This window comes from Somniosus microcephalus, chromosome 4 (assembly GCF_052327205.1).
Source record: "Somniosus microcephalus isolate GS21.2 chromosome 4, FLI_Smic_1.0, whole genome shotgun sequence".
NCBI lineage: Eukaryota > Metazoa > Chordata > Chondrichthyes > Squaliformes > Somniosidae > Somniosus > Somniosus microcephalus.
Window position 1 is genome coordinate 44,839,400 of NC_140990.1, and position 18,822 is coordinate 44,858,221.

Below are 18,822 nucleotides of genomic sequence, written 5' to 3' on the forward strand. Positions count from 1 at the left end.
GCCCGCGTCCCCCCGGGGTTCATGAACCCGCTCCCCGAGCTCGGAGTGTGAGCGGCCCGCGTCCCCCCGGGGTTCATGAACCCTCTCCCTGAGCTCGGGGTGTGAGCGGCCCGCGTCTCCCTGGGGTTCATGAACCCACTCCCTGAGCTCGGGGTGTGAGCGGCCCGCGTCCCCCCGGGGTTCATGAACCCGCTCCCTGAGCTCGGGGTGTGAGCGGCCCGCGTCCCCCCCGGGGTTCATGAACCCACTCCCTGGGCTCGGGGTGTGAGCGGCCCGCGTCCCCCCCGGGGTTCATGAACCCACTCCCTGGGCTCGGGGTGTGAGCGGCCCGCGTCCCCCCGGGGTTCATGAACCCGCTCCCTGAGCTCGGGGTGTGAGCGGCCCGCGTCCCCCAGGGGTTCATGAACCCGCTCCCTGAGCTCGGGGTGTGAGCGTCCCGCGTCCCCCCGGGGTTCATGAACCCGCTCCCTGAGCTCGGGGTGTGAGCGGCCCGCGTCCCCCAGGGGTTCATGAACCCGCTCCCTGAGCTCGGGGTGTGAGCGGCCCGCGTCCCCCAGGGGTTCATGAACCCGCTCCCTGAGCTCGGGGTGTGAGCAGTCCGCGTCCCCCCGGGGTTCATGAACCTGCCCCCTGAGCTCGGGGTGTGAGCGGCCCACGTCCCCCCGGGGTTCATGAACCCGCTCCCTGAGCTCGGGGTGTGAGCGTCCCGCGTCCCCCCGGGGTTCATGAACCCGCTCCCTGAGCTCGGGGTGTGAGCGTCCCGCGTCCCCCCGGGGTTCATGAACCCGCTCCCTGAGCTCGGGGTGTGAGCGTCCCGCGTCCCCCCGGGGTTCATGAACCCGCTCCCTGAGCTCGGGGTGTGAGCGGCCCGCGTCCCCCCGGGGTTCATGAACCCGCTCCCTGAGCTCGGGGTGTGAGCGGCCCGCGTCCCCCCGGGGTTCATGAACCCGCTCCCTGAGCTCGGGGTGTGAGCGTCCCGCGTCTCCCTGGGGTTCATGAACCCTCTCCCTGAGCTCGGGGTGTGAGCGGCCCGCGTCCCCCCGGGGTTCATGAACCTGCCCCCTGAGCTCGGGGTGTGAGCGGCCCGCGTCCCCCCGGGGTTCATGAACCCGCTCCCTGAGCTCGGGGTGTGAGCGGCCCGCGTCCCCCCGGGGTTCATGAACCTGCTCCCTGAGCTCGGGCTGTGAGCGGCCCGCGTCCCCCAGGGGTTCATGAACCCGCTCCCTGAGCTCGGGCTGTGAGCGGCCCGCGTCCCCCCGGGGTTCATGAACCTGCTCCCTGAGCTCGGGCTGTGAGCGGCCCGCGTCTCCCTGGGGTTCATGAACCCGCTCCCTGAGCTCGGGGTGTGAGCGGCCCACGTCCCCCCGGGGTTCATGAACCTGCCCCCTGAGCTCGGGGTGTGAGCGTCCCGCGTCCCCCCAGGGTTCATGAACCTGCTCCCTGCGGTCGGGGTGTGAGCGGCCCGCGTCCCCCCAGGGTTCAAGAACCCGCTTCCTGAGTTCGGGGTGTGAGTGGCCCGCGTCCCCCCGGGGTTCATGAACCCGCTCCCTGAGCTCAGGGTGTGAGCGTCCTGCGTCCGCATGTGTGCTGTGAGGAGAATGCAGACAAACTCCAGTATGATTTGGGCAGATGCAGTATAATGTGGATAAATGCGAGGTTATCCACTTTGGTGGCAAAAACAGGAAGGCAGATTATTATCTGAACGGCAATAGATTGTGAAAAGGGGAAGTGCAACGAGAGCTGGGTGTCCTTGTGCACCAGTCGCTGAAGGTAAGCATGCAGGTGCAGCTGGCGGTAAAGAAGGCAAATGGTATGTTGGCCTTCATAGCGAGAGGATTCGAGTACAGGAACAAGGATGGCTTGCTGCAGTTGTACAGGGCCTTGGTGAGTCCACACCTTGAGTATTGTGTGCAGTTTTGGTCGCCTTATCTGAGGAAGGATGTTCTTGCCATGGAGGGAGTGCAGCGAAGATTCACCAGACTGATACCTGGGATGGCAGGAATGACGTATGAAGAAAGATTGGGTCGATTAGGCTTATGTTCGCTGGAGTTTAGAAGAATGAGAGTGGATCTCATTGAAACTTATAAAATTCTAACTGGACTAGATGCAGGAAGGATGTTCCCGAGGGCCGGGGAGTCCAGAACCAGGGGTCACAGTCTAAGGATAAGGGGTAAGCCATTTTGGACAGAGGAGGAATTTCTTCACCCAGAGAGTGGTGAACCTGTGGAATTCTCTACCACAGAAGACAGTTGAGGCCAATTCATTAAATATATTCAAGAAGGATTCAGATATATTTCTTAAGGCTAAAGGGATCGAGGGATATGGGGAGAAGGCAGGGACAGTGTACTGAATTTGGATGATCAGCCCTGATCTCACTGAATGGTGGAGCAGGCTCGAGGGGCCGAATGGCCTACTCCTGCTCCGATCTTCTATGTTTCTATGCCATTTGCCTCATTGCTTGCTGTACCTGCATGCTTGCTTTCTGTGATTCTTTCATGAGGACACCCAAATCTCTCTCAACACCAACATCTGAAAGTATCTCACCATTTAAAAAATATTCAGTTTTTCTATTCTTCCTACCAAAGTGAATAACCTCACATTTCCCTACATTATACTCCATCTGCCACCTTACTGCCCACTCACTTAGTCTATCTATCTCCCTTTGCAGACTCTGTGTTCTCCTCACAGCTTACTGTCCCACCTAGCTTTGTATCACCAGCAAACTTGGAGACATTACACTCGGTCCCTTCATCTAGGTCATTAATATAGATTGTAAATAGCTGAGGCCCCAACACTGATCCTTGCGGCACCCCACTAGTTACAGCCTGCCAACCTGAGAAAGATCCGTTTATCCCTACTCTCTGTTTTCTGCCCGTTAACCAATCCTCTATCCAGGCTACTCAGGTCTCGAGAAAACAGCCCCAGACTGATCAGTTTTTCCTGATAAGTACATCCCCTCAGTTCTGGCATCATCCCTGTGAATTGTTTTTGCACCTTATCCAGTGCCTCTGTATCCTTTGATAACATGGAGACCAGAACTGTGCAGAGTGCTCCAAGTGTGGTCTAACCAAGGTTCGAAACAAGTTTAACAGAACTTCTCCGCTGTTCAATGCTATCCCTCTAGAAATGAACCCCAGTGCTTGGATTGTTTTTTTAACGGCCTTATTAACCTGTTCAATCAGAAATCTCAGGGTAAACCTCTCTGAACCCGGTTTGCTGCTCCCTCTGTGCCCAGCACTGCCTGCAACCCCGGCGCACGGCAGTGGGATTTCAAAAGAAGGAAGGAATCTGTCAGCATTTGAAAGGCTTTTAGAAAGAATTCAAGGAGTTTCCAGAGAGTTGGGATCTTTATTCTCGGGGAGTTAGATATCAGCCTTTCTCCTGTGAATATCGAGCTGCCTTATAGGGCTGTGATCATCTTTGAAAGAGCTGCCAATTAATCCCATTCCCCTGTCCTTTCCCCACAGCCCCACAAACTTTTCCTTTAAGTAGATCCAATTCACTTTCGAAAATTACTGTTGAATTTGCTTCTACCACCCTTTCAGACAGTGCATTCCAGATCACAACAACTCACGGAGCAAAAAATGTCTAATCTCCCCTCTGGCTTTTTGCCAATGATTTGATGTGATGTGTTTACTTGTTAAATACATTTGCTGAGTGGATTTAAATTTAAAACCAGGTTCTGAGGCGCGATGCTCTATTCACACATCGAAGGTGAGAGAGATGCTGTGGGTCACACGCTAAGCCCAGTAGCTGAAAGTGATTAACAGACTGGGTTTTGTGTTTAGTGACCCCGGGCATGTTACTGATACCTTCCCTGGACACCAAGGCTAGGAGAGGCACTCTGGAAGGTATGGGGAGCTGGGACTTGTCCATGAGAGTAACCGAAGGTATGAGAAGTGAAATAATGTAGAGATAGAAAGGAGAAAAGGCCCAAAAATGCAGCAGTCTGTAACAGGACATCAATTAGTCTCCTCTTATCTTGAAGAAATCAAGGACTCGACACACTGTGTGTTTGAAACAAAGCTGATTTATTTGACATATCAAAATATTAAACTCCAGCCCAGTTATAGGAGTTATTAACATCAGCAGAAACAAACGCAAATTACCAGAATGAACATGGTTCAGTCCTGGATGTGATTAACAGCAGCAATATCAGCAGAATCCAACCCCTGCAATCGATCATGAACTCGCTGGTGTGTCAGCAGGTTGGATGACTGAGTGAATCCCTTCCCACACACGGAGCAGGTGAACGGCCTCTCCCCAGTGTGAATCGCTGGTGTCTCAGATGATGAAATGATTTAATGAATCCCTTCCCACACATGGAGCAGGTGAACGGCCTCTCCCCAGTGTGAATCGCTGGTGTCTCAGATGATGAAATGATTTAATGAATCCCTTCCCACACACGGAGCAGGTGAACGGCCTCTCCCCAGTGTGAATCGCTGGTGTCTCAGATGATGAAATGATTTAATGAATCCCTTCCCACACATGGAGCAGGTGAACGGTCTCTCCCCAGTGTGAACTCGCTTGTGTACAGTGAGGTGGGATGACTGAGTGAATTCCTTCCCACACACAGAGCAGGTGAATGGCCTCTCCCCAGTGTGAACTCGCTGGCGTCTCAGATGTTGGGAAGAACAAATGAATCCCTTCCCACACACTGAGCAGGTGAACGCCCTCTCCCCAGTGTAAACTCGCTGGTATACAATGAGGTTGCAAGAATGCCTGAACCACTTCCCACAGTGAGAGCAACTGAACGGTCTCTCATCAGTGTGAACTCGCTGATGTTGAATTAGTCCCTCAGAACTTTTAAAGCAGTTCCCACAATCAGCGCATTTACAAGGTCTCTCATCACTGTGAACTCGCTGGTGTGATCGGAGGGCAGATGAGTGAGTGAATCTCTTCCCACGCACAGAGCAGGTGAACGGTCTCTCCCCGGTGTGACTGTGTCGGAGTTTCCAGCTGGGGTGGGTAATTGAATCCCTTCCCACAGTCCCCACATTTCTACGGTTTCTCCATAGTGCGGGTGTCCTTGTGTCTTTCCAGGTTGGATGATCAGTTGAAGCCTCGTCCACACACAGAACACGTGTACGGTTTCTCCCCGCTGTGAATGGTGCGAAGTTTTTTCAGGCTGTGTAACTGGTTAAAGCTCTTTCCACAGTCAGTGCACTGGAACACTCTCACTCGGGTGTGTGTGTCTCGGTGCTTTTCCAGTCACACTGATGTTTGAAATCTTTTCCCACAGACAGAACAGACAAACATTCCTCCTTCCACATTCAAAGGCCGATGATATTCAGGTCCTGATGAATTAAGTGGCTCTGTCAGATCTTGATGTGGTGTTTGGTTTGAGTTTCCCGTCTGCAAATCCTGCCCTTCTAACAGCCTGTAAAAGGAGTTTACAAAAGTCATCACTGTAAATGCAGGATAGAAATTCAGAACAGACAATTCTAGTTTCTATGGAACACTCTTTCCTCTCTTGTTCCCCCAAAGCTGTAAATCCCCGTCCCACACACTCTCCCTCCTCCCTGTGCTGAAATCCAAACCCATCGCACCATCTCCAACATTTCTTTCCTCCACTCCCAGTTTTCTCCCTCCCTCTACTCTGGTTGGGTTCAGTTCTACATCCGCTGTGTGCGGAGTGAGAATAAAATCAATGAGTCAATGATTGTCTCTCCTGGTCAGTGGGACCCTGAAGCCCCGCCCACACACTGTACTAAGATGGCCGTGCATGCGCCGTGCTGCAGATGGAACCGGTCTGTCTTTCCTCCACCAAGATGGCGGCGCCTAACCCGGGCCTGTCACCGAGAAAAAGCCTCACCGCTGCCGTCCGGCGGAACACCGACCGGGCCGCGGGATCTCATTTGGGCCTGAGGCCGTTCTCCCACTTTATAAGCCCTGCGACACGGCCTACCCGCAGTTTATTAATCTCCCGACCCCGCTCCCGCCGACCTGCAGCTCCGCCCAGCGACCGCACAGAGCCTGTCCCGCACCTGCGCGCTGGGCTCCTGACATCCCCAGAAAACCTGACGGAGGAATCTGGATTGTCCCCGTCACTCATTCTTAAAGGGACAGCACCCTGTGTCTGGGCAGCTGCCGTTAAAGGCACAGACACAGCTTCACCCTTCTCTATTATAAATAAAAACAGGAAATACTCAGCAGATCAGGCAGTATCTGTGGAGACAGAATCAGCGTTAATAGATAGATCTTCCCTAACCAACTTCTTAGACTTTTTTGAAAGAGACGACGTCCTGAATTAAATGGGGCGTGTCCCGAATTAAAGGGTGTAGTGTACCTGGACATCCAAAAGACCTTTGACAAAGTATTGCATGAGAGACTTCTTTACAAACCAAGGTCGGGACAGAAAGCCAATAAATCCCCTGGACCTGATGGCCTGCATCCTAGGGTTTTGAAAGAGGTGGCCAAAGAGATAGTGGATGCATTGGTTGTCATTTTGCAAAATTCCAGATTCTAGAATGGTTCCCGTGGATTGGAAGGTACCAAATGTAACCCCACTATTTAAGAAAGACCGCCTATTTCCACCTCCGTAACATCGCCCATCTCGGCCCTTGCCTCAGCTCATCCGCTGCTGAAACCCTCATCCATGCCTTTGTTACCTCTAAACTTGACTATTCCAGTGCACTCCTGGCTGGCCTCCCACATTCCACCCTACGTAAACTTGAGGTCATCCAAAACTCGGCTGCCCGTGTCCTAACTCGCACCATTCCCGTTCGCCCATCTCCCCTGTGCTCGCTGACCTACATTGACTCCCAGTTAAGCAACGCCTCAATTTCAAAATTCTCATCCTTATTTTCCAATCCCTCCATGGCCTCGGCCCTCCCTATCTCTGTAACACCTTCAGCCCCACAAACCCCGAGATATCTGCGCTCCTCTAATTCTGCCCTCTTGAGCATCCCTGATTATAATCACTCAACCATTGGTGGCCGTGCCTTCTGTTGCCTCGGCCCTAAGCTCTGCAATCCCCTGCCTCACTACCTCTCTTTCCTCCTTTAAAATGCTCCTTAAAACCTACCTCTTTGACCAAGCTTTTGGTAACCTGCCAAAATTTATCCTTGTGTGGCTCGGTGTCAAATTTTCTGTCTTACAATACTCCTGTGCAGCGCCTTGGGATGCTTTACTACGTTAAAGGTGCTATATAAATACAAGTTGTTGTTGTTGAAAGGAGGGAGGGAGAAAACGGGGAACTACAGACCTGTTAGCCTGGCATCCGTAGTAGGGAAAATGCTAGAATCTATTATTAAGGACATGGTAACAGGGCACTTAGAAAATAATAATAAGATTGGGCAGAGTCAACACAGATTTATGAAAGGGAAATCATGTTTGACAAATCTGTTAGAGTTTTTTGAGGTTGTAACTAGCAGAATAGATAAGGGGGAACCAGTGGATGTGGTGTATTTAGATTTTCAGAAGGCATTCAATAAGGTGTCACACAAGGTTATTAAATAAAAGCACTACTGGCGCGAATTCATGAACTCATTTCTCTTATCTGGAAGGAGGAGAGCATGCCAGGCGATCTCAGAGATGCCGTAATTGTGACCATCTTCAAGAAAGGTGACAAGTCCGATTGTGGTAATTACAGAGGAGTTTCCCTGCTGTCTGCAACAGGGAAAGTCATCGCAAGAATCCTCCTCAATCGCCTGCTCCCAGTGGCCAAAGAGCTCCTCCCAGAGTCACAATGCGGATTCCGCTCACTAAGGGGCACAATGGACATGATCTTCACCACGCGTCAACTACAAGAGAAATGCAGGGAACAGCACCAACCGCTGTACACGGCCTTCTTTGATCTCACAAAGGCCTTCGACACTGTCAACCGTGAGGGATTATGGAGTGTCCTCCTCAAATTCGGCTGCCCTCAAAAGTTTGTCACCATCCTCTGCCTGCTTCACGACGACATGCAAGCCGTGATCCTGACCAATGGTTCCACCACAGACCCAATTCATGTACGGACCGGGGTCAAGCAAGGCTGTGTCATCGCACCAATGCTCTTCTCGATCTTCCTTGCCACATGCCCGATACGAGATTCCCAAAACAAGCGCTCTACTCAGAGCTCCGGCACGGCAAGAGAGCCCCAGGTGGGCAGAGGAAACGCTTCAAGGACACCCTCAAAGCCTCCTTGAAAAAGTGTAACATCCCCACCGACACCTGGGAATCCCTGGCCCAAGACCGCACAAAGTGTAAGAGAAGCATCCGGGAAGGCGCCGAACACCTCGAGTCTCTTTGCCGGGAGCAAGCGGAAGCCAAGCGCAGGCAGCACAAGGAGCGCACGTCAATCCAAGCTCCCCACCCACCCACCCCTTCAACCACCGTCTGCCCCACCTGTGACACAGACTGTAGGTCCCGCATGGACTCATCAGTCACCTGAGCACTAATTTTTATTGTGGAAGCAAGTCATCCTCGGTTCCAAGGGACTGCCTAAGAAACAAAATTAGGACTTATGGGATTGGGGGTAATATACTAGCATGGATTGAGGATTGGTTAATGGACAGAAAACAGAGAGTAGGAATAAATGGGTCATTTTCAGGTTGGCAGGCTGTAACTAGTGGGATATCACAAGGATCAGTGCTTGGGCCCCAGCTATTCACAATCTACATCAATGATTTGGATGATGGGACCAAATGTAATATTTCCAAGTTTGTTGACGACTCGAAATTAGTTGGGATTGTGAGTTGTGAGGAGGATGCAAAGAGGCTTCAAGGCGATTTAGACAAGTTGAGAGAGTGGGCAAATACATGGCAGATGCAGTATGACATGGATAAATGTGAAGTTATCCACTTCGGTAGGAAAAACAGAGAAAGGCAGAGTATTATTTAAATGGTGATAGATTGGGAAATGCTGATGTACAGAGGGACCTGGGTACAGAGGGGGGCTTCAAGGGGATATAGACAGGCTAAGTCTTTTTTGCACCTTCTCCAGTGTCTCTACTTTTTATAATATGGAGACCAAAACTGTTCACACTATTCCAAGTGTGGTCAAACTAAGTTTCTATACCAGTTTAACATAACTTCCCTGCTGTTAAATTCTATCCCTTTAGAAATGAACCCCAGTGCATTGTTTGCTTATTTTATGGCCTTATTAACCTGCATTGTTACTATTAGTGACTTGTGTATCTGGACCCCGAGATCACTTTGCTCCTCTACCCTATTTAGACTCTTAATTTCCAAGTAGTATATGGCCTCCTCATTCTTCCTACCAAAATACACCACCTCACACTTATCTATATTGATATTCATTTGTCAATTACACGCCCATTCTGCAAAGGTATTAATATATTATAAGAACATAAGAAATAGGAGCAGGAATAGGCCAATCGGCCCCTCAAGCCTGCTCCGCCATTCAATAAGATCATGGCTGATCTGATCCTAACCGCCAATCCACTATCACAGAACCATCTCCTGAATCTAACAGAATTAGACACAGGAAATAGGAGCAGGATCAGGCTACACAGCCCCTGGGCCCGCTCCGCTACCCACAGGGCCATGACCGATCCGAACCTAGACTCATGTCCAAATTCCTGCCCGCTCCCCATAACCCTTTATTCCCTTTACTTCTAGGAAACTGTCTATTTCTGTTTTAAATTTATGTAATGATGTAGCTTCTACAGCTTTTTGGGGCAGCATATTCCATGGACCTACCACCCTCTGAGTGAAGTAGTTCCTCCTCATCTCAGTTTTGAAAGAGCAGCCCCTTATTCTAAGACTATGCCCCCTAGTTCTAGTTTCACCCATCATCGGGAACATCCTCCCCGCATCCACCCGATCCAACCCCTTCACAATCTTATGTTTCAATAAGATCGCCTCTCATTCTTCTGAACTCCAATGAGTAGAGTCCCAATCTACTCAACCTCTCCTCATATGTCCATCCCCGATTTAACCGAGTGAACCTTCTTTGTACTGACTCGAGAGCAAGTATGTCTTTTCTTAAGTATGGACACCAAAAGTGTATGCAGTATTCCAGGTGCGGTCTCACCAATACCTTGTACAACTGAAGCAATACCTCCCTATTTTTATATTCTATCCCGCTATGCAATGAAAGCCAACATTCCATTGGCCTTCTTAATCACTTGCTGCACCTGCATACTAACCTTTTGAGTTTCGTGCACCAGGACCCCCAGATCCCTTTGTACTTCAGTACTTTCCAGTTTCTTGGCATTAAGATAATAACTTGCTCTGTGATTATTCCTGCCAAAGTGCATAACCTCACACTTTCCAGTATTGTATTCCATCTGCCAAATCTCTGCCCACTTACTTAGCCTGTCTATGTCCCCTTGCAGGTTTTTTATGTCCTCCACACTCACTACTTTCCCTCCCATCTTAGTATCATCTGCAAACTTTAATGGCCCAGAAATTCCAGAACGGGGCTTGCAGCGCGTGCAAGCCCCGTATTTGCACTTACCCCGCGCTCGTGCCGATCAGCTTCTGGGACGCCTGAACTTGCAGAAATAGAAAGCACATTCCCGGGCAGCGTATGACGTCACGCCGCCCAGGAGTGCAGCCAGCGCGAAGCCAGGAGCGTGCAGTGTAAGTGAGACACGCCCCTTGAGGTCTCAGTTTCACTGGACACGCCCCCAATGTTTCTGTCAAGCTGCTAAGGATTTTTACATGCAAAGCAGCAGTTTAAATAGGTTTTTGGAAGCTTTTTGAAGATTTTGGTAACTTTTATAAACTTTTTAAAATGTTTACATTATTTTGAGTAATCTGAAGTAGTTTTAAAGAGAATTAAAGCAATTTAAAGACTTTTAAAAGCCCTAAAAGAATTTTTTAAATTCCATTTATTTATTTAGCAATGTCGTCGTCATACGTGTCTTCACACTGTTCCCTTTGGGGAACTGTATGAAGTGGTGGAAGGATTTATGGCCATGATTAACGCTCATTCCGTGACCGTAACCATCTTTGAACCAGCCATTAGGGCGGTTAGTCCTATGGCGGGAGGGTTTTACGGGCTCCCACAAGCTATACAAGGAGGGGGGCCACCCACACCCACGGACGCAAATATCCCACTGGATGTCAACCCAGAATTTAGAGCCGGAGCTCCGACTCCACCTGCCGGGACTGTCTGGAGCGGGGTTCGAAACCCTACCCTGATCTGGCCCAGCGGCGGGGATCCTACCGCTATGACAAAGGCCCAATCCAATTAGCAACGTGAAATGGCAGCATAGGGCTCCAGTCACGGGGAGGGAAAAGGCGCAGGAAACGTATGGGTGTCACCTTTTGTGCGGAGTGGGCCTTTTGCATAGCAGTAAGCATCCCCGCCGCTGGGCCAGAAGGAGTCGGGTTTTGAACCCCACTCCAGACAGTCCCGGCAAGTGGAGTCGGAGCTCCAACTTTAAATTCTGGGTGGACATCCAGCGGGATACTTGCGTCCGTGGGTGTTGGTGGCCCCCCCCCCCCTCAGATGGGTTGTGGGAGCCCGTAAAACCCTCCCGCCATAGGACTAACCACCCTAATGGCTGGTTCAAAGATGGTTACGGTCACGGAATGAGCGTTAATCACGGCCATAAATCCTTCCACCACTTCATACAGTTCCCCAAAGGGAACAGTGTGAGGATACGTACGATGATGACCTCTTGCGCAATGCACCTCCTTGGGCCCTCAGTCGCAGATGCGAGGGGGCAAGTCGTGCAATTGTTAAATTTTTTATTTTATTGACATGTAACATGTTGGCCCAGTAATTCCCTTCCAAATGCGCTAGTACGGTCGGGGTACTTACGCATCTGGCCGGATGAAATGCCGGTTTTCAGCATTCACAGTGCATGTGGGGAAAACCGGCATTTCCTGTCCTCTGAACGAAGGGGTTCAGAGGCAGAACGCGTGCGACTGCACAGGCAGCGCGTGCGCAGTATAATTCGCCGCTTTCATTAATGCTTTCAGTGAGGTCCAGTCATTACAACTTACACATGAAAAAAGCATGGGTACAGTTGCTCCACAGGCTGCGGAGGAAGATATTTCTTATCGTGGAGCTTCTGAAAGTATGTATGTCTGTATATATTCCTTTGTGTGTTATGTATATATTCCTTTATTTATGTGTATGAATGTATTATTTAATTATGACTTTCAGAGAAAGTAACTTATTGGAAAATCATAATTAAAAACATACATTCATACACATTAGTAAAGGAATATAAAACATACATACATATACGTAAAGGAATATATGTGGACATACATACATAACTCATTCTCACATTCCATTCACACAGCCACAATTGCTCCTTCTACCTACCGTTCTGAAAACCCTTTTTTTAAAAAAAAAAAAAAATTTAAACTTTAAAACTTACTTAAAATTTCTTAAAATAACTTCCCTCCCTTTCCCAAACAAAAATATTGCATTTCAAAAGCTCCACGATAAAATATATCTTCCTCCGCAGCCAATGAACAACTTTACACTTGCTTTTTTCAAGTGTAACTTCTAAGGACTTACCCTCACGGATTTCATGAATGAAATCCACGAAGTTCACTGCGCAAGCGCTGCCTGTGCAGTCGCACGCGCTCGAGTTCTGGAAATGCCGGCGTTCCCCGCATGCGCTGTTCATGCTGAAAGCCGGCATTTCCAACGGCCAGAAGCGTGAGTAAGCCGACCGTACTCACGCTTCTGGCCTGGAATTTCTGGCCCGATATGTTACACTCGGTCCCCTCCTCCAAATCGTTAATATAGATTGTAAAGAGTTGGGGACCCAGCACTGACTCCTGTGGAACACCACTAGTTACTGATTGCCAGTCCGAGAATGAACCATTTATCCCAACTCTTTGCCTTCTGTTAGATAGCCAATCCTCTATCCATGCCAGAATATTACCCCCAATCCTGTGATTTTTTATCTTAAGCAATCATCTTTTGTGTGGCACCTTGTCAAATGCCTTTTGGAAGTCTAAATACACTACGTCCACTGGTTCCCCTTTATCCACCCTATATGTTACTTCCTCAAAGAACTCCAGCAAATTTGTCAAACATGACTTCCCCTTCATAAAACCATGCTGACTTTGTCCTATTAAATTATGATTACCCAAATGTCCTGTTACTGTCTCCTTAATAATGGACTCCAATATTTTACTACCACAGATGTTAGGCTAACAGTTTCCAGCCTTCTGTCTACTGCCCTTTTTAAATAAGGGCGTTAAATTAGCAGTTTTCCAGTCTGCCGGGACCTTTGCTGAGTCCAGGGAGTTTTGGAAAATTATTACCAATGCATCCGCAATCCCTACCTCCACTTCCCTCAAGACCCTAGGATGTAAGCCATCAGGTCCAGGTGATTTATCCGCCTTGAGTCCCATTATTTTACCCAGTACCACTTCCTTAGTGATTTTGATCGTGTTTAGCTCCTCCCCCCCCCCCCCCCCCATAGCCCCCTGTTTGTCCAGTGTTGGGATATTCTTAGTGTCTTCTACTGTAAAGACTGATACAAAATATTCTTGTATTTTGTCAGTGTTCCTCAGTATTAACTTTATCCTCCAACTTGGTGCCAACAACAAATTTTGAAATTGTTCTTCTGATTCCTGAGTACAAATCGTTCATGTAAACAGTGGTCCCAGCCTATGAAACACCACTGTCCACCTTTTGCCAGTCTGAGTAGCTACTCCTAACCCCTACTCTCTGTATTCTGTTTTGTAACCAGCTTGCTATCCATAACAGTATGTAAGATCTAGAAGATGACCAAGGTCAGGCCGTGTGGAGTGAAGGGCCAGGCAGCAGAGTGAATGGAAAGATGGCTACAAAACAGAAATCAGAGGGTTGGAGTTAAGGGAAGTTGGAAGCCATCTTTCCATCGCATTTATTTGTGTTGCTGTGCACTACATAGGATGCAAGGAGGCTTCAAGGGGATAAAGACAGGCTAAGTGAGTTGCAAAAATATGGCAAATGGAATATAACACGGAGAAATGTGAAGCTATCCACTTTGGTAGGAAAAATAGAAAAACAGAGTATTTTTTAAATGGTAAGTGTTGTGTCGGTACCTTTCTACCTAGACACAAATTAGGACTCAGAACTCAGAGATTCAAACATAAAGTGCTTTATTCAGGAAGTTCTGAACAAAGAGAGCTAAACTTAACCAAGAGAACACCCAACCATTTATCTGCTGTGACAGCGCCACCACAGGTGGGAGGAGAACACACAATACATAACATATTCCTCCCCTCTTAAATGAAAGGTCCACATTATTGCTCAACAGTTACTTTCAATGCACTCACTAACCAGGGGTAGAGGTAGACTGCCTCAAACCCTGACTTTACCCTGGGGTTTATTCTGCCCCAGTCTTGTGGGTAAGTCACTAAGCCTACAGATCCAAGCGTCTTGGAGGCTGCCGCTCCCTGACAGGATACCGGCGGTCATCGCTGGCTTGCACAGCAGTAGGCATTGACACAGGCCTGGATGGAGAAGGTGCCTGTGTCAGTCGAAAGTCAGGAGTTTGCACAGGTGGAACAGTATGACTTCCTGTGTTGGAGAAGAGCACTGTGGCAAAGGATGCTGGTTTGCGGTATCATCCGGAAACAGTTCAGGCCAACCAGCCGTTGGAGCCTCTGTGGCTATCTCTGCTCCTAGCAACAGTTGATCTGTGTGTCTTCTCCAGATGACGTCCTTGGCAGTCTCAACCGTGTAAGACACAGGGCCCGTCTGCGCGATCACCGTAGCAGGAACCCATTTCGGTCCAGTGTTGTAGTTTCGAGCTAGGATGTGCTCTCCAGGGTGAAACCGTCTCTCCTTGGCTCTTTTCTCTCTCTTTTCAACTTGAGCTTGTTGTTGACAATGGACAACCTGTTCTGCCCTTGGAGGTTTGAGTAAGTCAAAACTTGTCCGCAACTGCCTCTTCATCATGAGCGAAGCGGGGGAAGTTTTGGTTGTGGCATGCGGCTCGTTCCTGTAGGACAACAGGAAGCTGTTCAGACATTGGTGCATGGAGCCCTGACCTTGCGATGCCTTCAAGGCATGCTTCAAAGTTTGCACAAACCTTTCTGCCTGGCCGTTAGTAGAGGGATGATAGGGCGCAGACCTGATGTGTTGGACACCATTCACATGCAGGAAGGTTGCAAACTCCTGTGATACAAATTGTGGACAGTTGTCACTTACGAGTTGTTCCGGTGAGCCATAACGGCTGAACATCTCACCAAGTTTCTCAATTGTTTTCTCTGCCGTGGTAGACCTCATCACAGCGACCTCCGGCCACTTGCTACGAGCGTCCACAACCACCATAAACATCTTCTCTTCGAAAGGACCGGCGAAGTCCACATGTACTCGCTGCCACAGTTCTGCAGGCCAATCCCAGGGGTGTAGGGTTGCCAGCTGTGGAACATTCCGGACCCTTTGACATGGGGAACATGTTTTGGCTTTCTCCTCAATATTTCCATCAAGACCTGGCTACCAGAAGTAGCTTCTTGCCATTTCCTTCATCCGAACCATCCCACTGTGGCCTGTATGAAGTTGTTGCAGTATAGGTTCCCTCAGAGGTGGCGGAATGATGACACGGCCAAAGAAGACAACCTGCCTGGACGGAGAGCTCATTTCTTTTTGAAACGTAAGGTTTCAAACTAGGAGAATCTCCTATAGCTCTCCCTCGAATGACATTGTCCATTACCTCAGACAGGACTGGATCGTTGCGGGTGTACCTTCGCACCTGAACTGCCGTGACAGGTGCTCCCTCCACTTTTCTAAAGGAGATGCTGTCTATCTGACGAGGCTCTGGGGGAGTAACAGGCAAGGGCAGCCTCGAGAGACCGTCTGCGTTGCCGTGCAAGTCTGATTAGCGATATTTGATGTCGTATGTGTGTCCTGACAACAGTAAAGCCCACCTTTGCATCCTGCTTGCAGCAAGAGACGGAATTCCGGTGTGGGGCCTGAAGATTGAAGTCAATGGACGGTGGTCCATCAGGAGTGTGAACCTTCTCCCAAACAGGTACTGATGAAATTTTCGAATTCCAAAAACGATTCCCAAGGCCTCGCGCTCAATCTGTGCATAGTTACTCTCGGCCTTGTACAAGGTGCGTGATGCTAAGGCAATAGGTTTCTCTTCACCAGAAGGCATGATGTGAGATATGACTGCTCCCACACCATATGGTGATGCATCACATGCTAGCTGCACGGGTAGCTTTGGGTCGAAGTGTGTCAGGACCTCCGATTTCAGCAATGCTTTCTTTGCTTCGGCAAAAGCTTCGTTGCACAGTTCAGTCCATTTCCATGTTTTGCCTTGACATAGCAACTGATGTAACGGCTTCAGCAATGTTGCTAAGTCTGGAATAAACTTCCCATAGTAGTTAAGTAGCCCCAGAAATGAACGTAACTGGCTCACATTCTGGGGTGCTGGGGCCTCCATGATCGCCTTGACCTTTGACGGTGCCTTATGCAGGCCAGTAGCATCAATCACATGCCCCAGGTACTCAGCTGAAGACTGAAAGAATTCACATTTGTCCTTACGAACTCTGAGTCCGTACTCTTTCAGTCATTGTAGTGTCGCATCCAAGTTCAGAAGATGATCCTCATTTGTCCCAGTGACAAGGATGTCGTCCAGGTAGCACTGGACTCCTGGCAGTCCACTCAAAATCTGATCCATTGCCCTTTGGAATAGAGCAGGGGCCGACGTAATTCCAAACGGAAGGCGGCAGTACCTGCATAGCCCCTTGTGTGTCACAATTGTCAGCAGCTCCTTTGATTTGTCATCGACATGCATTTGTAGATAAGCCTGGCATAAGTCTATTTTGCTGAACTGTTGCCCTCCGGCCAGGCCCGTAAAAAGATCATCAATGAGGGGAAGAGGAAGAGGGTACTGTTCCGCAGACAGCACTGGGTTAATAGTCACTTTAAAATCCCCGCAGATTCGAACAGATCCATCCTTTTTCAGGACAGGAACAATGGGTGTAGCCCATTTGCTCACGCTCACAGGCTCCAGGACTCCATTCTCGACTAAGGCCTCCAAGTTAGCCTCAACTTTTGGCCTAATTGCATAGGGTACAGGTCGGGCTTTGTGAAACTTCGGCTTGCTGTCAGGTTTAATGTCCAGTCTCACGCTGATCTTTTTCATGCTCCCAAGTTCCCCATTGAAGAGTTCTGCATGTTTGTTTAACACTGCAGTCAGACCTGACTCCCCTTTTGACATGCGGACTGCAGGCCAGTCCAGCGTGATTTTCTCTAGCCACGCACGTCCCAGTAGCGATGGGTAATTTCCCTTTACCACATATAGTGGCAGTTTTGCAGTCTGTCCGTTCAATTTAACTGTCACCTCAATGGCGCCTCTCATGGCCACAGGTTCGCCAGTATACGTCTTTAGCACAATGTTGGCTGAAGGGACAGTTGCTTTAGCATTTTGTTGTAGACAGTGTCTGAAACAAGGGACACAGCCGCGCCTCTGTCCACCTCCATCCGCACTGATTGTCCCTCCACCAGTGGTGATACCCAGTAGCCATTTGAACCAGCTGCAGCCATCAGTATGTGCACCTCTTCCTCCTCAGAGGTGTCGTTCCCCTCTGTTTTGCTTGTTCCATCATACTGCACTGAATTAACACTCCTTTTCCTCTCTTGTCCAAATACAGACATTTTGCTTTCATGCTTCCCAGCTCTGTCTTTTTTTTTTACCTCTACAGGCGCGTTCAATGTGACCCTTTTTGCCACAATTTCGGCATTCCAGCTCCGTTCACCAGCAGTCATTAGCGTGATGGACCGTTTTCCCACAACGGTAACATGTGCCGTTCCGCGCACCTTTAGGCTCAGACGACACCTTGTGAACTCTCCCTGTTGAACGCAACTGGTGAGCCTCCTCTTCCGCCATCTCCATGGAGACACTAACTTCAATGGCCTTTTCAAGAGTAAGGTTGTCCTCAGTAAGAAGGCGCTTCTGTGTGGCTGCATTTTGCAGACCACACACGAGCCTGTCTCTAATGGTGTCCTTCAGCACCTCCTTGAACTCGCAGTGTTCTGACAACCTTTTTAAAGCAGCAATAAACATCGTCACTGATTCCCCCTCCTCTTGATTCCGTTTGGTTATTGCTGAGAGATTTAGATTTCACAGAGGTTTTGGTGAAAAATGTGCTCCAAGAATTTCCACTAGTTGCTTATATGTTTTAGTTCCTGGCTTATCTGGCTGCACAAGGCTGCGAAGTAAATTGAATGTCTTCCGTCCCATTACACTCAAAAAGGTAGGCACAACCTTTTCGTTTGCCACCGCATTCACCAATACAAATTAGTCAAAACGTTCTGTATATGCGCTCCATTGCTCCACATTTTCATCAAAATCACCGATGTTTCCTAAGGACTCAGAACTCAGAGATTCAAACATAAAGTGCTTTATTCAGGAAGGACAGGAAGTTCTGGAAAGTTCCGAACAAAGAGAACTAAATTTAACCAAGAGAACACCCAACCATTTATCTGCTGTGACAGCGCCAGCACAGGTGGGAGGAAAACACACAATACATAACAGTAAGAGATTGGGAAATGTTGGTGTTCAGAGGGACCTGGGTGTCCTTGTACACGAATCACTGAAAGTTAACATGCAGGTACAGCAAGCAATTAGGAAAGCAAATGGTATGTTGGCCTTTATTACAAGAGGATTTGAGTATAAGAGTAAAGACGTCTTACTGCAATTATATAGGGCCCTGGTGAGACCACACCTGGAGTACTGTGCACAGTTTTGGTCTCCTGACCTAAGGAAGGATATACTTGCCATAGAGGGAGTGCAGCAAAGGTTCACCAGACTGGTTCCTGGGATGAGAGGGCTGTCCTATGAGGAGAGATTGAGTAGACTAGGCCTATATTCTCTAGAGTTTAGAAGAATGAGAGGTGATCTCATTGAAACATACAAAGTTCTTACAGGGCTTGACAGAGTAGATGCAGGGA

At 49.1% G+C, this 18,822-nt stretch overlaps 1 protein-coding gene across 1 annotated transcript; it reads right to left on the reverse strand.

The window, feature by feature from the left end:
* Nucleotides 1-4,020: 4,020 nt before the first annotated feature.
* Nucleotides 4,021-5,120, reverse strand: LOC147118777 (uncharacterized; the record flags this gene model as incomplete). The annotated part of the gene is made up of 1 exon (XM_085983967.1): nt 4,021-5,120. A coding segment is annotated over one exon (753 nt), but the record flags the coding sequence as incomplete, so codon positions are not given.
* Nucleotides 5,121-18,822: the final 13,702 nt, after the last annotated feature.